Source organism: Larus michahellis, chromosome 1, assembly GCF_964199755.1.
Source record: "Larus michahellis chromosome 1, bLarMic1.1, whole genome shotgun sequence".
NCBI classification, from domain to species: domain Eukaryota; kingdom Metazoa; phylum Chordata; class Aves; order Charadriiformes; family Laridae; genus Larus; species Larus michahellis.
In genome coordinates this window covers 142,531,970-142,555,599 of record NC_133896.1, presented here as the reverse complement: position 1 = coordinate 142,555,599, position 23,630 = coordinate 142,531,970, and the positions used below count along the sequence as shown (strand labels likewise).

The 23,630-nt window shown below is 38.6% G+C and overlaps 1 protein-coding gene across 7 annotated transcripts in view; it reads left to right on the top strand.

The window, feature by feature from the left end:
* WWC3 (WWC family member 3) overlaps positions 1-23,630 on the top strand; it is a 102,468-nt gene that overhangs the window by 20,984 nt on the left and 57,854 nt on the right. For all 7 annotated transcript variants that reach the window (XM_074606728.1, XM_074606784.1, XM_074606775.1 and 4 more), the window contains exons 2-3: positions 16,324-16,433; positions 21,308-21,511. In XM_074606728.1, the coding sequence (XP_074462829.1) occupies positions 16,324-16,433; positions 21,308-21,511 (314 nt within the window). The remainder of the gene's footprint in view (positions 1-16,323; positions 16,434-21,307; positions 21,512-23,630) is intronic.

Sequence of the window (23,630 nt, the reverse complement as noted above, 5' to 3'; positions counted from 1 at the left end):
TCAGAAAAGAGATTGAAGATGATCAGATAGGCTGAAAAGCAGTGCTGCTGAATAGTGATTAAAAATACCTTCTTAAATTGGAGGGAGGAGGAATAGATTTAATACAATATGATAACAATTTATTTAACCAGTGATATCTTCTTTGTTCTTTAATTAGAAGTTGAGGGCAAAATTGTCAAGAAAGTTAACTTCCTGAGGACATTAAAAATCTAGGATCAGACTTTCAACTATGATGATGAGCAGTGAGGGGATGGAATGAAGACCCTTGTTGTTCTGACAGCTTCCATCTCCAGTAATCTGTTGTCATGCTGCAGCAGTAAGAAATCAGAAAATCCAAATCTTGTGAGTAAGAATCCTGTGGATTTAACGCTGAAAGTGGCAATGTATGTAAATATCTGAGTTCACTTACGGGGAAGTAAGACCTGCAAAAGGAAGCTAGACAAAGGGTGATGGCAGAAGACAGGCTTTCCTGGCAGCAGCAGTGATCTAGGAAACAGTGAGAAAAATCTCTTCTTCATATTAGTTGTTCAATTGTGGCATAAGTACAAGATGGGGGAGGAAAGAGGGAGTACTCATGTTTTTTTCCACAGCTGTGTTACGAGAGGCTGTCTCCTTGCTAAATGGGTAATAGTAAAAGTTTTTTAGAAAACGATACAACATGAAAATGTGTGGAGCAGAGTAAGTGCATAAGAGTCATTACCACATTTTTCTGGGAATTTCCTGTCATACTTTGTACGCTCGCCTGCCTTCCCGTGCGCCATCGTTTCCCTTTCAGTTCGAACCTGTTTCCTAATAGCCTTTGAGGAGCTTTTGAGGTGGTGAGTTTTTGAAGTCCTGGTCTCTTAAACAGACTTTAGTCACAAAGTTAGGCACACGTTAGGCATCTGCTGTCTGGAATAGTAGTCATGGTTCAGTCTGCTTCTTGCCCTCCTTTTACTGGATCTCCTGAAGCGTTGCTCATCAACCCAACTAAGCAAGCAGGCTTACAACACTTCTGAAAACTGTGGATTTTTTTTCTTCTTTCAAGCCACTTGGAGATTGAATCAGTAGATCTTTCAGTAATTGGAAATAGCTGGTGGTGTTGGGGAAAAGTTTGCCACCTGAGTCAAATTTTGCTGATCAGCTTCTAAGTCCAGGACACAGTTCTACCTACCATCCTCACTTCAAAGACCCAAGGGTCTCTTTGATGGTTAGGTATCGTCCATAAATAATTTTGAAGACAGTAGGTAAATTGGAGTGAGAGAAATGAAAATATTACATGCTTCCTCTGCTAGTAACACAAAGGGCTGTGAAATGCACGGAACAGTTAGTCTGATAAGGCTTCATGTAATTTCTGTAGGCAGGTAATTTTCTGTATTAAGTAAAGAAAACATTATGTCACTTCTGCTGGCACTGAGAAGAGCTTAGATTTTAAGCTTTTAGAAGAGCTTAGATATGTCAGACCTAAACCCTCACTTCTCTTCTGAATGCATCTGTCCAACCTGTTTGTTACTCTGTACCAGACAGGCCTCTTTCCTTCACTTCTCCTGCAGTTCGTTTAATCTGTATTTCTGATGTCTTTGTGGCTTTTCTGTTGTTGCGTGGAAGTGCTCTCTGCATTAAAGATAGACTTGATCTTACTTGAGAAAAGAAGTTGCAGTTACTATGAAAAAATACTTTTTAGCGAGCATACTGTTCAGGATATGTCTCAAAACACAGTAGCTCTCTGTCTTTGCACACCTTTCTTTTAATAGTTGCTTGGTCAATCAATCATTACTCATGTGTTAGTAGTTCATTTCCTTCATGAATATCTAATTATTTTCTGAGTAGCTCCCAGTGTCTGATGTTTTTTTTTTTTTTTTTTTATTTTAGCCAATCTTAGCAGATAAATGGATTAATTAGATGGCTTTCAAACATGTTATCCATGTCAAGTTCCCATGTTGTTAGGTCTTAACCTTTCCTGAGCAATGAAGGAAGTGTTCGTATTGGGAGTTGCTGTTCCTGGGGGCAACATCCATTGCGTAGCAGTGGATATTCAAAGGTGCTTTTGAGATTTTGGTTTTTCATTTGGTGTATACTTGACTTTCTCAGAAAAGAATCAGACTTTTAAAATAGGCTTTGTTCTTTCTCCGAACTTTAGAAGGCTCTTTAAGATATGGGTCCTGGTGCCTAAATGTACTCTTCCTAACTGGGATGCTTTTGTGATGCATGTGTAAGGTTTTTCACGTCTATTAAAAGTTGCATAGCCAAACGTAGACATATTCTGAAATGCCAGATTTAAGGTCTGCATTGTCGTTATTGTGAAATTGTCTTTATTTATGTCGTTGCATTCTGGTTTTGTTTGGGTGGGGTATTTTGGTGTCTCCCCTCGCCCAAGAGCAAGGCTTAGTATACCCTTAGGAGACTGCAGGTCCTTCTCCCTGTGCGTCTCCTGTCTGTGTCTCCCTGCACCATTTATTAATTTCTGATTACCGCCTGCTCTTCTTCCAGCACCTGATTCCCATGCTCCTCATCCTTCCGTATCACGGTGTGCCTGCTTCCTTCTTTTCCTCCATGGTGTTCAGTTGCTAACAGGGGTTGCATTGAGACTGGATGGACAAACTGGCTTCCTAGTCTCTGTTCCTGGAATACAAGGAGCGGAGTTGGACTGGCGGTGTTTTTCCGCAGCTGGAGCGAGCCTTGCGTTGTCCTGGCACACTGAGGTTGGGTGGGTGTGTAGTCAGGAGAGGTCCTGAGAAGCTGGTGCATGTTCAGTGGAAATTAAATCTGCAAAGAACGGGGCTTCCATACTTCACAGAGTTATGTTGAGCACGTGCAACGATATTCCCCCTCTTCCACTCCCCTGTGCCTTGACCAAACTTGAATGTTTTTCCATGGGGATAGTAGGAGACCTAAAAAATTCAGGCCCTGGTGTTAGTAGCGCTGAGGTTATTTGGGAGACTGGTGTAGAAATTCTAGTATGGGAGTGGGGAGGGACAGCATTTTTTTTCCTCTGCTTTATTCTTTAAAATGGCTGAGCTGTTTTAATTGAAACTTCTCATGAGGCACACCCTCAGGAGGGAGAACTTCAGCCAGTCTAACAAAATTAGAAGCAATCAAAAAATTGCCTAACGAGGCAATGCCTAACAAAGCATACCAGACTTCTTAATGAATGGGTGGCACTGCATTATAGTAATGTGTAGATGATACAACTCTATACTGGAGCAGTATTTGGATACCTGCTACTTTTTGTTTGTTGATATGCAATACTTCCAGATAAACAGTTTAGATACTTACTCTGCGATGTACATCTTTTTCAATATAAACAAACACTGCTTTTACCACTGTGGAAAATATGCTCTAGGTCAACCGCGAGATGTTGGGCTAGATGCAAGAATTACCAGCTAAAGTTTTGTGGCCTGGATTATGCAGGAGATCAATTGGATGATGACAGTGGTTCCTTCTGACCTTAAAATATGGAGCTGGTCAGCTGGGGCCACTCTGTGCTGCCATGGTGGAAGTTAGAGGCTTCCTGCGGCTCTGGCTTCCTTGAGGGCTTGGGGCTGGGAGGGAGGGAGCTGAAGCTGGCTTTCAGCAGCTCTTAAGCTCTCCTTCCTAGTACGGGAGCCGCTCTTCGATACAGGGAATTGAACTTGGTGCACTGAAAATATATATCTACATTTACTAACTGCAAAGGAATGCATAAATATCGAAAAATATGCAAATATATAAGATTACCCCCAAAATATTTGTCTGTGTGGTACAAGGGGCCTTTGTCTGAGTGACATCCAAAAGGAAACTTTGGAAGGGACACCTTCAGCTTCTAGAGGGACTTGTCATTTGCAAATGATAATAATAATACAAACCACAGAAGTCGGTTTCCTGAGTTGCTGTAAATGGAAGCGTGTTTTTAACACTCCTTCTTTTCTAACACAAATGTAGGAAGCTGGCAAAGTAGCTAATTTCAGTGCTCTAGAAAAGTTTAAAGTGAAATAATCTAAGGAAACGGAAGCCTCTATTTTTAACCTTCTCGGTCATGGGAGGTGGGGTGGAAGAAGAGGAGGCCATCTACTGTTGAAGTCTCTTTAGTATGTTACTTTATAGATTTAATCTGCTTTCCCCACTGCTGTTTCAGTGAAGAGCTGCTTGTTACTTGTGGGTGTTTAAATTAAGATCAGTGTAGGTTTGACGACATGGTGTGTCTTCTATAACTGTGCTTTATCATCTGTTGATTGATTTTTACTTTCCCACTTTTTGGTAGATCTGAAATTTTACGCTGTAAAAAAAAAAACAAAACCCGAAACATTTCTTGTGCTGTTTTACTCTTTGATTTAGTTTCTTATACTGAAAATAAATTTTTCTAGTAGTTCTAAGTTTGTTTTTTTTTTTTTTATATTGTGTTTGAGCAGGTTGTCTTAAGTTTTTGTTGTTGGGGTTTTTTTGTTGTTGTTTTTTTTTCTTACTGCACTATTACTATTCCTAAAAACAACATCATCTGGCTGAATTTTTCACAAAATATTTTTTTTCCCCCTGTATTTTAGCAGAAGCATAACAACTAAATTATGAGTAATTCCTCATACTGCTTACTTGGAAGTACTTTATTGGTCTAGCTTGAAGCTTTAATATAATATATTGCACTGCTACTGGGAACCATAGAAGTAATAGCATCAAACTTCATAACTTCAACCTCTTAAAAAATTCAGATGAACATAAATCTGTAAAACTATCTTTTTCTTTAGGATATGTTACTGAATTACTAATACTGATTGGGGAATACGCTATTAGTTTGCAAGGTCAGCATTAAGGAGGACTGTAGGAGGCAAGTGTATTTGGGGAATAGTAATAATACTGGGATAATTAAATGTTGGGAAAACAGAGGCTAAGTTTTCCTAAAAGCTTGAGAATTACTGGCTGACAAGGGGATCGACCTGGAGTGTAGAAGCAGTTGTAAGATTTTAAGTACGTATTTTAGAGAATCTTCTCCCCAACACCTGCATTAGCATTATATATTTGTAGCTTACCTGAATTTGTATTTGTGACTGATAGGTTGAGAATGTTGAGAATCAAAAGTTTAGAAATAATATAAACTAGATTATCATAAAGTGTAAATAATTTGACAGCTGTATCTGTAACTTTAAAGGAAAGACAAAGAGTGAGCTGTGGAGAAGAAAACGTAGCAAGGCTGCAAATTGTTGCAGAACTATTGCTTTTTTCCTTAGGTAGTTACTGTGCTCTAAAGAAATTATTTTACTTAGCAAGGGGGTTGTTGCTCCAGTGGTATAAAAGAAGCAAAGGTTTTAGGGAGATACAGTTTTGTTTTGTTAGATATCCTGATATGTTTGGGAAGAAAAAAAAAGACACATTTTAAGCAGTTTTCTTTAATAGGTTTATTTTTAGACCACCTTTAATACCTTAAAGGTAACCATTGACTGTTTTTGTAATACCATGTAAAATATGGTTTACTGAAGCTTTTAAATAAGTAGGTAAATTGAGGATGTCTGTATGTGTATGCTAATGTATACAGTATTCACTAATGACTTGTCCATCGTCACTTCTAGGCAGCTGAAACATGCGCCCATATGTGCTTGACTAAGGGTCTCTAACTCCTGGAAGAGCGGAAAAACCTTAAATAATGAGGTGACTGCTATAGATCACTGCTTGCAAGAAACGGAGTCTGAAACCAAAAGCATCAAAGATCCTGTCAGCATATTTCCACTTCAGTTGCTTAGAGCTAAGTTGAGCTTAGTAACTCTTCAGGCAAGTGATTGAAACGGTGCCCTTGGATCATGTGTGTGTATCACATTAGTTGCACTCTTTCGCTCCCATGTAAAGTATTGCTTTAGTAATGTAGTTCAGAAACTTCAGAAGCGAAGCAATCTGGAAAGCCTGCCTTGCAGATGCGTGGCATGGTTTGGGCAGGGCTCTCTGTCTCTCGTCGCAGTTTTCCCCGCTGTGCCCATGGGCACCCACTCCACTGAGTGGAGCTTGGGGCCCGGGCTGCGGCCTTCTACAAGGCACAATTTCTCTGCTGTACAGGCAACGTCAGTGTGTGACAGCACAGTAGCACGTTAGAAGATGTTACGCAGAAATGGTAGAAGAGTCCATAAAACTTTGAGGAATGTGATAATTGAACATGTTTGAGAAATGCCGTATGTGATATTTTTAGGAAAAATACGGGACAAGTATAACACTGTTTTCAAGCAGGCTGGAAGAGAAGGAGGAGCAAGGCTGTTCTGAAAGGTTAAAGGAGAAACTCTTTTCTTGAATTTCTAATATTAGCTAGCAATGTAGACTCCTTTGGGTGTGAGGCATTTGTTTACTGTTTTACCTCACAATTTGTTTTTAATAGGATGTATGTGAAGTCATGGTATGCATATTCTTTTGGCACTTATCTACACATCACTTTGTTCCGAGACTTGAAAAGAATGGTCTCTTGAATATATATTTTTCCAACCATTGTTTTATACTCAGTCCAGTTGCATTTACTTTTTCCTCCCATTGTTTGTCACTTTCTGCTACATTTCTTTAGAAATGGTTTCTGGTAACTTCTAATGTGTTTTCTCTTTTATTAGTATAATACTTATTGGTGGAAATAGTTTCATGAAATGAATTTCAGTAAAATTTAATTGAATATACTCCAAGTATAGTAAGTTTTTGGAGGATTGGGTCTTAAAATATTGTAAAACATAAAATTACTTAAATTTTCACTGGTAGTAGCACTGAGCTTGTTTGTGCACATAGACATGACAGATGTCTGTTTCTAATCTCATGAAACTTCAGTTCACCTCTAGGGGAACACTAATAGTTAAGTATAGTTTGGCTATAGCCTATTCTAAAACATTGTTTCTCCCACACTACAGAAGTATAAAATCCCTTTAGCGTTGTGTTCATTGGCATGTTTTCTAGCATGATGGGCCTTCTCAGCGTATGAGAAGGGTTTTCTTCAGTTAATGAGCAGTTGTAGATCACAGAATGTAGTTGCGTATATATCTCAATATTCTGGTGTTAACCTCCATGCGTCTTCGACTTCTTGCCTTCTAGTCAGCCCAAAGATTACTAGTTAACATAAGATTCTCGGTTTTGCTGACTGAGACTTGTCTAAAGTGATTTAAAGCGTTCACAAGTGTTTTATAATACTTTCTTTATTGAAGAATGTAAGTTAAGCCTCTGTCATTTGACACTTTTATTGATTTGTCCAAATACCATTAATTGCGTGTGTGTATATATGTACGTACACATACATAGACATATATATATTTAGTTATTTCCAATCTGTCTAGTTGGTAAAGAAGAATGATAAATTTAAGGTGGGGGGGAGGCCTTTGGCAGTGCAGAGCTAACTATTACAGATGTACAGAAACTTGAATTACCAATGGCTGTTAGAAGGCTTTAGAAAAATCTCTGCCATAATGTTTGGGATAATCATATAGACTTCAAAATTTTGAAGAAAAGTTTGGTCTAGCAAGGTCAGACTTCAGGGTAGCAAGCTAGTCAGCAAGTGCTGGCATAATCTTTCTGGATATAGGGTATATAAGGTTAGTGAGAGAATACAGTAGATGGGAGCTTTGCCCTGTTGCTTTTTTACTACGCCAGAGATAGCCAAGATACCTTAATAAACTAGAAATGAAAGAGGCAATGTAATAGTGAGGATGTGCTAATCTTTTTTGATACAAAATTGAAGTGATCTTGCAAGAGTCTGCAGGAAGCACTTCACTGCATGATATTGTCTTTCAGCATTTAAGACCGTTTTACTTACTTGTTATTGAGATGTAAAGCTTCTTTTGATGCCTCCTTTTCTTCTAACATGTAGAACTTCATGAACTTGAATTTGGGAGTTTTATGTCCCATTTTTGTTCCTCCTTGTCTGCTGCGGACCTCCCTTTTCCTGTCTGCCTCATTTTCTTCCTGCTTTAATCTCCTCCCGTTATTCTTGTTCATGTCCAAAGGGCTTATTAGTATGAACTTGTGGGTAAGGTCTCGCAGATGCACCATTTCACCCTTTCTCAGATGACTTCCATTAGGAAAGTCCAGGTGTTTCCTCCTCATCTGGTAGTTGCATACAGAAGTTGTGACCAGCAGTCAGAAGAGAACAATTTTGTGTGTGTATGCATACGCTTACACACAAGCGCGTATACTGTCCTCTGTGTAAGGGTGTAGCAACTCATCACCTCTCCCAGTGAGTCTTCTACAACGGCTTAGTTAACTGGTGGGCAGGATTATGGCCAAGTAAGCAAGTCAGAAATTTGAGTTCTCAGACCAGAAGAGTCATTACAAAACTAAGGATACAACTGCCAAGCGGTTTGCTGGATGGAACTGAACACAGAAATAGGCTTTAATGTGTACTGAGGGTGTAGAAATCTGACAGCTGGGTGACTTGCTGTTCTCCAGCAGAAGTTTGCAGAGTTGTGGTTTGCAGGATGGAAGAAATAAACAGGTAACTGCAGGGCTGGCCTTTACTAACTAGGACCTTAATTACCAATAGCATGTAGTTGGAAAACCCTGTTATTCACAGAAATCCATGGAAAAGTTATAAATTATTCAGAACTGAGAAAACTACAATACTGCTTTACTTGCCTGCTCTAAAGATGTGCTGTGTCTGGACAGGTGTGGAGTTGTGTTCTTACACAGGTGGAAGAATTCAGCTTGCTTCTCAGATTCTGAAGTTCCCCATTAAATTTTCCTTATCTTTTGGTTTAGGCTTTTGATTTTTATCTGTTTGGGGTTTTTTTTGGTTTTTTTTTTTTTTTTTTTTACTTCTCTCACAATATGCAAGTCCTTGTAAATCTTGTAAATATTTAGAGATTTTGAGTAACAAAGGCAGCTTTATTAGGATTGGCAAAAGAAGAGTCGTAAATATCTTGTGTGTTACTGGTTCTAGCTAAGAACATATGCAACAGGAAGGTCCAATTTGACATCAGTTTAATAAGACTGTAGTCTCGTAATCTTTTCCCCTTAACTGTCTTAACTGCTGCATATTGCTGCTGTCCTCTTATGGCTTCTTCCCAGCCGTTATATGTAATTTTGTCCGTTTTCTGGTCTAGATGTCAAGTCACCTGCTGCCCAGACTGCCTGCCTTCAGCCAACCCCTCCGGCGATTGCCTCTGCCCTGATGCTAATCTTAGGTTCTGGCTGGTGGCTTTGTACGCTTGCCTGTAACTTCTGGCTATCTGTGCATACGCAAACAAAACATATTTTAAAGCGCTCATGGACAGACTTACTTAACCCTCTGCCCCCATTTTTTTATTGTTTACCCTCTGTAGAAAAAGAATAATTAGTAGAAACAAAAGCAGTTGTCTTAAGCACTGACTTTTAACCTGGCTATGATTTTTGAAGGAGGAATTTTGGTCATCTTGATGAAATGTGGGTATATTTTCAGCAAGAATTTCCCATAATATTTGTGTTCCAAATTTGGATATGGATCATAGCTGCTGTTAAGAAATGGATAGCTGCTTGGAAGACTTGGCTGCTTATGTGGAACTGTTTCAGCAGTTCCTGAGCAGCCAGACAAGTTAAGTGAGAGCTGCAATTGGACATAGCATTTTATTTCATGTTTCAACATACTAAGCCAATATTTCTTAGCTGTTCTGGTTTTTGGGAGTATGATAAAGGATAAAAACAAAATTATATTATTTCTCTGTTATTGCTTGTTAGTAAATGTTTATTGTTTCTAGAATAGTGAAAGGTTAGAGGGTGGCCTCAGGGACATTTCTTGTAGGTGTTTGCAGGCAATGGGAACTTCTGTTGCTTCTTCTAAGTCTACAGATCATACAAGTTATCTCATACATGTAGCTTCACGTACATTTTGCATCACAAAATCTACTTGTTCAGGCTTTTCATGGCCATCAGCCCTATTAGCATGACATGTAGCAGTAAATATGTTGCGTATGATGAACAGTTTTCATCTAATACGTTATAATACCCTGCCCGTCAGAAAAGCGTTAGTGAGATTTTAAAAAAAATGTAAAGGGACTGCCTAGCATGAAAAAGTGAATTCTTTTTGGTTTGGAGTCAATTGATTCAATGCAGAGCACAACACAGGATGTGATGATCTGAAACGCGCTATCTGCTGAGTTTTTATAACATTATTTCCATCTTTCCTGAATGCTTTTCTTCAGCACGAGGTCACAAGAGAGGTAGACAGCTGATGCCACTCACTTTTCTTGACCCACGTAAGCTCAGGTAGCTGTAACGCAAAGGTCAATTATGGACTGAGAATAAGGTGTCTGATGAAGTTACTGTCTGTGCTGCCCTGTTGCACAGATGTTAGAGCTGCTTTTTAACCAGCTCCTTAAGCACAGTAGTTTACAGAGTGGGCTTAAAAGAAACTGCCACCAGCTTGTTTGACATGCTGTAAACAGTGGCAAACCATGGCTCAGGAGGTGCTGATCAACAAATAAATATTTGTGGGAGTGATGTGCTTGTCAGCTGCTTTAGCATAGGTAGTCCAGGTTTGCGATACCAAGTGTTAAAGGCAGTTAACACTTGTTTCCACTAAAAAAACCAACCAACCAACCAAAACCAAACAAAAAACCCACTAAAAATTGCTCGATAATGAACACACATTTTTCTCCATGCTTAAAGATGTTGATTCATTGCTGTAGTTGCCTAATGCCATCCGGTGCATTCCGTTTTGCACATTGATGTATGGTGTGTTGGCCTATGTTACTGTAAAATTAATTGAAGCAAATACATTGATTTGATGCTGTTAGTGCTCTTTCCTGTGCTTATTTGGAGTTGTTTTAAAAAAAGAATGAAAATTACTGCAAAATACAGTGTGGTCTTCAAAACACTGAATTTGAAATGACCTTTAGAAGAGCTGGTGCTGTTATTTCCTTGCTGTAGGGTAGCACATTATTTCTAAGGGAAACGTATCCCAGCGATGACTCTGAATACGAGTTACCTTCTTTAAGTCTTTGTTCTGAGCACAGAATCTCATTTGTGCAAGTTTCTGTCCGGCCATCTGTATTGTGGATTTATTTTAATGAAGGATTACGTAGATGTTCAGTAACGTTACTTTATTCAGAAGTCGAGGTTAAACTATGCTGTAAAATGAAGACAGATCAATGGATTAAGAAAAAAGTTATACAGGAATTTTATCTTGAAAATGTATGTATAGTTTGGCGAATTTGTTGTGCTTTTGACTAAGCAGTCAGTATGTAGTTTGCCAAACTTCATTTCAAAATCCAACCTTTTTTTATGACTTGGCTACTTGAGAAGAGCTGAATCCATAATAGAGGCTGGCCAGTGAGGAAAACCATGGTGTACTCCAGAGTGCTCTAACGGCGGGTCTGGACTTCGTGGTGGCCTTTGCTGCAAACAGCGCGTGCCTGGCTGGTGTGTGCTGCCACGGGGTGCGGGGAGCCACTGGTCACAGCAGAGCAAACAACACCAGAGCAAAAGTCAGGGAGGGGAAAAAAAACCACCAAAACAAACAAAGAAAATCAAACCAAATCACTCGAGATCAACAAAACGGTCCCAACTGGTGAATTATAATTATTAGTGAATATTAATGGTCTGGAAGGGGAAGTTGGTGGAGGGTGTGGGGCTGTTCCTGAACCGTGTAGGAAGCTCCTTGCTCCAGCAGCTGGGCAGTGTGCGTGGGACCTGTTCCTGCCCTGCTTGGTGGGGTTGGGAGGCTGTGGCCGCTGAGGAGGGGATGCTTTCTTCAGGGCAGCCTGCTTGGAGGAGCTGGGTGGGTTGGGGCTGCTGGTGGGTCGTGGCACAGCTGAGTGGCCACAGACCCTTCACAGAGAAGGTCCTGCAGGCTCGGAGTGCACTGCTGCCCAGGCCCGGGCTGCAGATTTAAGAGAATGTTTCTCCTAGTTGTCTGTTGAGGAGCACCGAATTTTATTAGACATTTTCTGCCTCTGCTGTTGGACCAAGCCAAAATCAGGAGCAAAACCATAAGCACTTTGGGCAGTTTGCATCCTTCCCCCTGTCTCCCTTACAAATGGTGACTTTTCTTTAGAAATTGGTGTTTCTTTTTCATAATGAGCCCTTGTGGTTAGTGCTTTCCTCTTAATCCAGGCCCACTTTCGAAGATAAGGTGACCCTGGATGTAATTTAGGCATCTAGACGTTGTCTGAGAGATGGCAGCTAGTTTACAGGGGTGTTTCTACTTCGGAAACACCTTTTCGATTTCCTGTTCAAGATCTTGAAAAAACAGACTCTGTTTGTCTTAATTTAGTTCCTCCCAGGGGAAGTTTTGCTCAATTAGACCTAGGGATTTCAAGCAGCCAGGGCCCTCTGATGTGGCATCAGGGCCATAGGAAGACTGAGGATCTTATCTAATATTTTCTGATGCCTTGTTTTTTTAGTGATCTGGTTCTGTTTTTGAAAATCCATGACAATGAAATTCCTGCCCCACGGTATTGGTCAAACTGTGTTTTGGGAGAGTTGAAGTGTGCATTTTCTTAGAACCCAGGAATGTTCCTTTATTACCTAAAGGTTGAGTTTTTTGTGGGTTCTTTGGGGATTAGAATTAGATTCTGTTACCAAAGTGTACTAAAGCTGAGAGCAGTTTTGCAGTAATTTGTCTAAAATGGTGTTTGGCCATTGCCTCTTGCTTTTCTTTTTTTTTAATTTGCATTGTCTTCTTTCCTTCCCACCCACTCCCACCATGAACTGATGCATTCAAGAAATATCTGTTGCTGCTGCCTATTCAGAAAGTTATAGTAATGTATTCTGGAATCCTTCTGTGTATGCGTAGTGGCTAAAGATATTAAATATATAGACAAGGAGAAGGAAAAATACCTCTTAGAAACAGTTTTATTCAACTGTTTGGTTTTATTTTGTAGTTTGATTTTGATATTCTGCCTGTTTAGCTTTATAATTGATGCAGAGAAAATATTAATAGAACTTGGCTTTTCAGATATGTCTGGTTTACTGTGTGCAAATACTAGACATCCATTTCTTCTTAACAAAAACATTTAATTTGGGCAGAGTTAGAGGTGACAGGTGTGTGATAATGCTCAAAGATTTTTCTCTCAGCTTGGTGTGCAGGATTTCGGGTGTTGAAGCTTTCTTATGTGTTTCTGTATTTGCTTTTGAAGGGTTTCAGTGTCACAAAAGTCTGGGTGCCTAATGACTGAAGAGCATCATTATTTTTGGAAAGGATAAATGTTTTGAGATAATGAAGAATCAGCAAATCAGTTAATCCGAAGTTATGGTTGGCTCTTTGATATATGCAAAATTGGCCCCTGTGGAAGGCTGTCACTTGTACCTGGGCTGTGGATCCTGTGGCCGCAACCAGTTAATGGTGTAAACTGGTCCCAGAGGAATTCTGCCTTCAGCTGGAAGTTCAGAACCTTCTTATTAGTGTCTACCTGTTGTCGTGGGGGGGACAGGAGCTGGTCACTGGTGACAGATGAAGTGTCTTTGTAACTCTTTACTACTGTGAATAGCATAGTTCAGGGCAGCCCAGGGCAGCATTTTTATTCTGTCTTTGTAATGCTTCAAAAAGTTTTTTGTCTTTATTTTAATACTTTGAAATGTTTTAACAGATGTACTCGTAACTTGTACAATGCTTTATATAGAAGCAGAAAAGACCTGTCCTATTTTACAGTGCTTAAGCTAATTAAAAAAAAACAGAGGGTAAAGCACCATTTCCAGAAGATACTTAATTTCAGCAGTCAACTGCTGTAATTTGTGGCTGACCTCCAATATCCATATCTGCATCTGTTCCGTTTTGTCTTTATTATTCTGGAAACCTTTAGTTTCCTTAACCGGAAAAAAAATAATCTTGTCCCCAGAGTTGTGCTGGTTAAACCAGAAATGTATTTTTTCAGTTGACTTAGTTAACTCAGTGCAAAACACAGGGACAAACTTCCAATTCTTACTTTAAGCTTTGCATGTTTTGACCTAGGTGAATTAAATGAAGGAGGTTCATGCTACATAGATATAAAGGTGACTGAATCAAGAATCAATGTGACGTTAACGCTTTGTCTGAAGGGAATCCAATTTGGAGCAACTTTGAATGTAGTTTAAAATGAGCGACATCAAGTTAATAATGGTCTGAATATCTGGAAGACAGCTTTTTATGTGTTCTTTTTCTTACAAGGTTTCCTTCAAAACCATTAATTAAACTGTTGATGCATGCTTTATGACATTGGAATGAAGACCGGTTAGACCAGGTGCATTGGCTTTCTTCAGTCTCCCTCTTCCAGAAAGCGAGCGTTGTCCTTGTCCTGGAAGTCTGAGCCCTGGTGGGATCACGGAGAGCATTGAATTAAAGTTCTTGGAGTGTGAAAGGTTGAAGTATCATGTGCTAGCTTTACTTACGAATAAAGGGTGAGGGTGTGTTTGTATAACAGGCGAGCATGTCTCATAACTCATTCCAAAGAAAATCTTGTCTATAGTGTGGTAATTTAGGAGCCGATGTCTAGACTACTTTGGGAAATTGTAAACATGATGTCTTTAGAACAAAACCATGAGAGTTCACGAAAAAATGCTGTACGTTATATTTTTAATATTTGACTGAATTCCAGGGAGATCAGCAGTATTTTGGCAATATTTGGTCTGCCTGACTGCTAGATGAATTACTGAAAGAATGCATATGCCAGTCCATAGTAACACTTTCTTTCTTGAATACAGCAGCTTTGGATTTGCGTGATTATATGATGTATTTCATGTATGTATTTGTCAGTAATGGAAACTTTTTACTTTAACTAGTGGTGCACAAGTTTATGTACATCTTCATCTTATTAAACTGTTTATACATGTTTGAGAATCCATAACATATGATGAAGCTCTTTATTATTTTACCTAAATGACTTGATCTTTGTACTGTTGTACAGAGCTATTCAAAACATACATTTAAGCAGGTGAGGAATTTCTTTTTTTTTTTTTTAATTCTACGACAGTTCAATGTCAAGAATACTAAAGTAGTTTTAGAAGGCAGGTAAATGCAGTCTTTCTGTTTGCTGTGTGTGGGGTTTTGTGCTTTTTGTTAGTGGTTGAGTGCTGCGCTTACTGGGCCATTGGAACAGCTAGAATGTGGCTGTAGTAGTATTTCCGTCATTTGAAGTTGTTACCATTGGATTCTTCTGGTCAGCTTTGTTTTGGGGTGGGGAAGGACTTCTGGTTCGAAGACAGACACGTTTTAGTTCAGACAAAGTTATTGGCTTATTACAGGCATTATCAGATGAAGTGCAATTACCAGTCCCAATGATCTCTCTATTTTGCAGTGTATTTGTAAGTGTAGCCCAAATCTGGTGTCAGGAAACCTTAATGGGGTATTATAACATACGAACGGAATTTCCATTTTATGCCAAACAGTATTATGCCATAGATTATGCTGAACCTAAGTCAGTCCCTAAATTAATACACGTATTTAATCTTCGCAAAGCTGTCATCATTCTGGGTATTAGAAATGCCTCAACAAATAAACGTTGAAGGTGTTGGACCTATATCTCATGTATAATTGAAATTACTATATTAATTGCTTTTCTGTAAAGGAATTTTATGGCAGCTTTTAGAGGAAAACATTATCTTAAGGGTGAAGTAACGATAAAAGTGATGATTTGGGAAATAGATTTGATTGAACTGAACGTTAAGGATTTTTTTATTTGCATCTTTGTTCTTCCTAGGTTTTTATATATACCTTGATGTTCTAGAGCAGTGTCGGTTTAAAGTCTTTCCGTAGAATTTGTAACCAAGTATTTTCAACATTTCTTACGATACTGAAATTGCTGTTTTGGTTTTCTATTACCCACCAGTCTATCAAGAGTTTGCCTAGCAAAGGGTGTGATATTTTAAGCTGCTAGATAGTAATGCTGTTACTTATTAGTTACTATTTATGCTCTAATGGCTTCAGAATTCTTGAGAGACATTTGTTTGTCTCCTTCTTGAGGGAGAGGAAGTAATTTGAATGGGTCTGGACCAAGAGAATATCGTTAATAGTTGGACATGTATAATGGAAAAGAGGAAAAATCTATTATATAGTGCTTTCTTGAATTGTATTTCATCTTTTTAAGGACAAAAAAATTACACTCCTTTGACACCTTGAGGAAGTTAAAGCCTATAAAGCTTCTAGTAATTTTTAGCAGTGGTGAACTCCAGCTTCACATTTGTGTTCTTTGCAATAATGGAGAAAAACTGGTAGGACTGCATGCCATTGTAATTAAACTGTTAAACATAGAAACTTGAAGGGAGAAGCTTGTCGTACCTGCTTGGGGAGTATCTGTCAGCATATTTAAATGAAATTTTATTTTGAAACTGTATGTTTGTAATTATTAGCGCATTCCTAAGCAGCATAACTAGTTCATGATTAAATGATGGGAGGTATCTTCAAAACATGTAATAACATTCATTGCACTGTAAACGCTGCACCTTTTGTATTTATTTGTATTATTTTTCTTTTTACAGGATTACAAAGCCATTGACATTTGCTGACTGTGTCGGTGATGAGCTTCCTTTAGGATGGGAAACTGTTTACGATCAACAGATAGGAGTTTATTATATGGACCACATAAATCGTGAGTAGATGTATGATTATTTTGAGGACTCCTAGCAAGCTGATGTTAACTGATGGCAATAACTTTGTTTCCGATACCATTTATACACCTCATGCTACAGTGAGAAAATGCATGCAAGTAATTTCTTTCAGTAACTGTTTTCTCATAATTCAAAGAGGGGCAAAATCCTTCTTCATTTGTAAAGAATTTTACAGCCTATGATTTAGTTTTAGTGTATAAAACTATTTTGTTTTTCTTTGTCATACTGTGGAGTATTGGTAATTTTGTTGGTTTTATTTGTCGTGTCAATTACGAAGATTTTCATGCTATACTCTTTTATTTCCTATTTTTCCAGTTATCCATAGTTCACTATTATTTTGAAAAACAAAATGCATTCTGAGAGAAAAGTGCTGATTTTTACTCTGGAGCACTATGAAATACAATAATCTCATCCTCTCTTAAGTAATGTATGTCTTATACTTTCATACAGTACAAAGTGCTATCAAAAAGACAACAGATGTCCCTTTTGGAAACTGAAAGAGAAATTTCCAGCGTTTTCCCTTTTGGGCTATTGCTGAGCTTTGTATCGCCCCTGTCTGGCACTTTTGCCAGTTCTGCTTTTTAAAAAAATGTCTTATCTTTACAGCTTTGTACTACTGCTGCTGTTACTGTTGTGCTGCTATCATTAAGCTTCTTATCATCAATGAGTGAATGCTTCCAATGTTGTGGGAATTGGCAGTTGGCGGGGAGGGAGAAAAAGAAGAAAGTAGTTATATGGGCTATCGCAGCAATGGGTAAATAGCATAATCTCCAAAAACAAACTCAATACTATCTACTTGAAATCTAGTCAATTAAAAAATAAAAGTGTAGAAATAGTTTTTTGGCTTCCTGCCATCATTGGAATTACTTGTGTACTGTGGTTTCACAATTACTTATTTAAAAAAAAAAAAAAAAAAGAAAATAAAAAAAACCAAAACCCAAAAAAAACCCAGAATAACAAATGTTCCCGTGATGATGTTTGACCCACATAGGCACTTGTTTGTTGTGAAATTAACAAAGATCACAAATTAAATAATAAACTTTAAAGAGCTGTTAATGCCCTGATCACCAGGATAGATAGCTGAGACAATTGAGAGGCAATAAATACAGACTGTTAGGTAATTCTTACAATAACTCTGTTTAAAAGAAGCAGTAGCTTAATGATTGCTGGTTAAACTGTCATGGTAACTTTAGTTAATGTTGAAGTTTAATAAACAGTGAGGTTTACATCAGAGTACAGTAATGGAGTGCACTTGCACCAACATATGTACATGTGCATGAATGCACATATTAAAAAAAAAATACAAACAAGGATACTGGCAACTCGTCTTTTTTTTCCTTGAATTTTGTCAAAGGCTTTAGGAGTCCCTGTAGATAATGGGTGGAGCATGAACTCCCATTGCAGTGTTTTGACTCAAAAAGCTGCTAAAGCATCCTACCGATAGGCATCTTTGATAGGAATAACAATCCCCGTCATATGGAGAAAAAAAATCACTCCCTTTTGCTTTTCAGACTTTGTTATTAGCTCCTTTACCGCAGACATCAAGTTTGCACTTACAGAAAGGATATTAATCATTGTAGGCACGTCATATCTGGCTTGCATTTTTTTCTCTGCAATTGAGAGCAAAAACTGTAGAAGAGTCTTTTGCAGAGAGAAACTGAATTCCCAAATGCTCAATGGGAAGGCACAGAAAGAGAAGATTAATATAAATGAGTCTGGGAAAGTAAAGCTAATCATATTAGGAATTAAATAAAGGTAATATATGAACAGAGAGATAGAAACTTCATAGGGCCAGTGCTGAACTGAGTGAAAGGAATCATTCTGCAATGAACAAGGTTGCAAAATTTGTCTCTTTCATGATAACTAATTACTTGCAGCCCACAGATATTATCCTCAATGGTAATTCAACCGTCACAGCAAAATGGGTTTGTCACCCTCAGGCTAATACAGTGCTTGCATATACAAGCAAGATTTATATTCAGAGGGAAGACAGAGTTGATATTATTGCTGGATAATCATTATTCAAAAATTAGTACGATACTCGGTCCAATTTTAAACTGTGGACAACAAAGGTACCAATCAAGACTGCATTAACCTCTTTTGTAGAAGTGAGAGCTAATGAGTTGACAATCATGTGCATCATGAGATGTTGTCAGGCAAGTGGCAGAGGTGGCGTAGGAAACGAAGAAATATTTTTCTGAAATGAGTCCCTTACATTATATTCCGAACTATGTCAAAAATACTCGGAAAGGCAACCTCCATGTGAAAACATTCAGACTGGCCTTTGTGGCTGGCTGGGTTAAATGCTTTGTACAGCATTGGAGTTCTGTGTTAATTGACAAAACAGAAGTGCTTCGGTTTCAAGAAACACTGTGAGAAAATGCAAGGGGTAATTCAAAGGCAGTCTTTCTGAAGTTATGCTTACCAGGGACCTCTCGTGCTTTGTGCACTGTCTCAAGCTTTTTGTCCTTGCATCTTTTAAAAGAAAACAGTAATACGTCTGATTTTTCCAAGCCTCTCGCTATGTTTGTTTACCCAGAAAGTAATAAAAAAGATTTCTAGGCAATAACTTTCCATTTATATTGAAAAACCCCAGGAACAGAGGAATCTTCTGTAAATCTCAATGGTGCTTCCAACCCTGATCTCCATCTTGTTCTGTAAATTCAGTACTTTGTTGACACCCTTACTAAGCTGCTCTTGGCTTTTGTCCAACCATTGCTTAAAAACCTTGGCGGCTGCCAGCCACAGAATTCCTTTCCCTCCTCCTCAGAGTCTTGGGAGCCTTTGAAGTCTCCTTTAACCAGTTGGGCATTCCCCAGTGAGGGAATAATATATTCTCTGCATTTGTCTGGGGCTGTTCTTATATTACTGTAGTTTTGTGTTTTTTTGTTTTTTTGTTTTTTTTTTTTTTTTTTTAATTGGTTATAAAGAAATGAAGGAAGTGAGTTTTATCATACAATGTAGCTCTAGTTTTGTTCTTACATGGCAAACTTGTGTAGAAATCCAGGGCAAAGTGAAGCCTTTGTACTTTGTAAAACAGAAAAGGACGTCACTACTGTACTGAAGAAGTTTTCTGCCTCAGAAGAATGCTGCTAACTTTTGAGAAGGCTTCTGAGATAATTTAAGAAGAGATGCAGTGTTCTGTAGTATAGGACCTCAGAAGCTTCATGTGTGATGCAGTGTAACATTTTAGCCCTGGCTGTTTATTGAGATTAGAATTATTAATTTCCTATTCAAAAAGAGACACTTACTGGGACCCAGTTTTTCTGTCTCTTAAATATTTATTAATTTCTGCATAGTTTCCATAGAGGATTAGCAGTTTTAGGAATATTAAATTTGCACAGATTTCAGGAATACTTAAAGACAGATGAGGTGGCACTGCAAATTATCGTGCCCTCGATAAAGGATGGGCTGCGATGTGAATTCTGTTTTCTTCTGCTTGCCCTGCATGCAGAGCAGGATTTATGGAGACTGGAACAAGCCCACAGGACATCCTGTCCTGGGTTGCAGAGGCAGTTTGGAGGCATTGGAGCCAGAAGGTGCTGCTGGGAATCCAAGGACCCTGGGATGTGGGGGGAGATTGCAGAACTATAGGCATGATCTTTATATTGTTGCAATGTGAGGAGTTGCGGGGAGAGAAAACTTACAGCTGTTGAGAGAGAAGGTTATTAGGAACCTAATATACAGATCTGTTGGAAGTACTGTTCATAGATGAGCATCATGTTTTTGTTTATATACTCTTCAGATGGCTCTCAAATAGTAGAGCTGCTAGCATGACCTTGACACCGTGAGAGTTCTTAATATGCTGGGCTCAGTCTTTTAGAGTTTCTTGTTTCATCGCTGGCACCAATATACTGAATTATGTACACAAGATCAATACAAACCATCACTGGCTTTCATCTCTTGTGAGAAACAAAGTTTGGAAAAAATGACTAGGTGCTTACCTCCTGGCTCTGCTGCAGGTTCTGCCACTGCTTTGAACGCTGACGTTGCATCTGCAGTAACTTCTTACCAGTAAAGCCTCAGTCACCAGAAATTAACATTCACACAAGACTTTACGTGGACATCCTCATGTAAAACATATTCACTAGCTTGAGCATTACCACAAAAAGAAGACAAATGAACCAATAATTTTCTAGGATTTTAATGCATGTGTCCTCCTTAAAGTGTCTTTGAAACTGCAAAGAGATTGTGCTACGGTCATAACTTTGCGAATCAGTATATACGGGAAAGATTTTGTGCTGGAAACCTATTTTGGATTTGTGTTAGAATATGAACTGTTCTAAAACCTGGAAAGGGGAAGCATGAGAGTGCTGTTTCTTAAGGCAAAAAAAGAAGCAATTTAAATTCTCTTATGGATTTGAGATTAAAATGATAACTTTTCTGTTGTGTGACCTTAGTCTTCTTAATTACACAGGTGTAGTCACTGACCTTTCAGGATGTTATACTTGTGAAGTTGTATGTAGTATCTTAAGGTTATTCCAACCATTTATAGAGTTATGGGTTAAACATTGCAATATCTGTCACTCGCCTACGTGGTTCTGAGCTTTTAGGTAGTTCTCAGACTTTTCAAGTTGGCTCCAAGGGAAGGTTAGAGCCAAAACACTGTTTTCTCTGGGTTTGCTCTAGTTTGTAAAGAAAAGAATCAAATTTAAATGCCTTTTATATTTGAAAAGGCTTTTCCTATTCTTCCACTCTGTATGCTTCCTTCTTCTTGTCCAAGCTGGAGTGATTTTGAGCACTGTACACTACAGTGTGTTAGGTGTGCTAGTTGAGAACAGATCTTAACAAAATAATTTGTACTTTGTGAGATAAAGTGTCTTACGAATTATTTTTTTCACGCTTTTCTCCTTAGAGCTCACACAAATTGAGGACCCAAGGGAGCAATGGAGAAGGGAGCAGGAACGGATGCTAAAGGAATATTTAGTAGTTGCCCAGGAGGCACTCAATGCCAAGAAAGAGATTTATCAAATAAAGCAGCAGCGTTTTGAACTAGCCCAAGAAGAATATCAACAACTGCACAAAATGTGTGAGGATGACAGCCGTTCTTATGCCAGCTGTGAGTTTCCTAGTCTTTTCTTGATTTGCCCACCTGCCTCTCAACATGTGGTGTAAGAAATAGTGTGAAGTGTTTCCATCACCCAGTTCTCTTTTGAATGAAAATCCTGACTACAGAAGTGATGCGCTCTGCTTTGACTCTGCTATTCAGGGACTTCCATTTCCTGTTAGGTCTATTAGAATACGCCTTTTTGACATTAGACAGGGATACATCCCAGCTAGCATCTCTAGCCATCTTAGAGCTAGCCGTAGTGATGCTTTGTGCAAGGCAACAAAGACAAAACTGAATGTTGCTGGGCCAGCCATCTACTTGCACTCTTAAATGTGTAGATTATTTGACCCTCAACATGGGGGGAACCATCAGATTAGGGGAAGCCTTCTGCAGATCCGTGGTTGGTTTGTCAACTTTATAAAGAGTTAGGGACAAGGTGTTGTGGTCAAGAGTATCTCTGACCACAAAGTAGGATGTGGAGTTTCATTAGTGCACCTCATTCTTGAATGCCAGCCTCTGATCCTAATGCTGGTGGTGCACGTTGTAGAGCCTTGATTTCCTGCCATTTTGATTCTCCAGGTGTCTCTACTAGCTTGGAGTAGATGATAGACTTTTTCTGAAATCTGAAGTTGCACTGCTGTCATGACTCTTGGTTGATGCAGCAGGAAAAGGTCAAAACAGTCTAGTTCAAAGAAGTATATCAAATGGATATACCCACCAGCCACGTGGAAATGTAGTGGAGTTTCACTGCGCTGGTGGCTTTTCAGTGGATGCCGTGTATACAGCCATTGTTTAACTGCAGGATTGGCTGGTAAATGCCAAGCACGTGATAAATATGGGAAGCTCTGATAAGCCCTTTCTGAAAACGTTCAAGAAACTTGACCGTGGAGGGGGGGTTTAAAACAGACATCTGTATAGAAGCGTTTAGCTACTGATCCAGTAGTATTTATTAATCCAAGGTAATTAATACGTATGCCAAAATTCTGAATAAAAGATGTTTTGTAGGGTTGAGGTGTCCCAGATGGTCTTGACCAAGTATCCTTTTACTGTTGAACTGGGGTTATCTCATCTTTTTATTTAGTTTTAAATATATGTGTTCTGTGATTTAGTTTGTGACGTAATCGAACAGTTGTGACTTGTCTTATTTCGCCCTGTTATGTTCAAGTTTCTTAAAAATTAAGAAAGATGAATTTTTTTTTCTTAAGAAAGAAACTTTAAAAAGGAAATTATTGTTTAAAGAGTGTTTACTGTTTAAAGGCTTGGAATAGGGTAAAAGATAGTGTCATCAGTATTTTGTCAGAAAATTTGCAATAGTTCTGTGAGGTATTTTGTTGAATTATTTCAGGTGAACATACGTAAAGAAGCTTCTGTTCAAGATGATAATATACTAGAAAAATATAACCTGTTTTTCATATTTCTAAAGCTCTTGGAAAAGCAAATTGCTTGAAACAGCAACAAAGTATGACTGAAAATGATCGAATTGGAGGTTATCTGTAGTGTGAATGCAAATGCTATGTCAATTGACTTTTATGTTACTGAGTCTTCTGATAGTTTTGGTTTTTTCAGGTATATCTGTGGAATTGATAATATCAAATCTTTTAAATAAAACTTCTCACTTGTCTTGAGGTGAAAAAATATTTAATTTTCTACGGATGTGTTAATATATTTTATATTGGTTTAAGGTCATATGCATCTTTTTTGAGAAAACAGGATGGGCTGATTAGTCAGATGATGTATTAAAAAAAAAAAAAAGAATTAAAATCCCTTTGGGGGATTAATCATGCTGTCAACTCAAGGTTCCCCAAGGCTTCTCCACTTGTTTTTCATAATTCGACTCCTCTGTTCCACTCTGGGATGCTTGCTTCTCCATTTATTGTACAGAAATCTTAGGCTCCTGATGCAAGTGCAATTAGCTGGCCAAAGTTCGGTGCTTACGTTGTGAATATTCCTGCCTCCACCACCACTCCTTTCAATCTGTTGTGTTAAAAGACCTAAAACTTCAAAAACTGTTTTCCTCCTCTCTGCTTGTGGGTGCTGCCATTGACTCAGTGTCGTGTGCTTATGAGTTGGGAGGTGGTGTGAGCTCAGCAGTTGTGGGTTGGCAGGGAGGTGCCCATGCAGCAGTTTT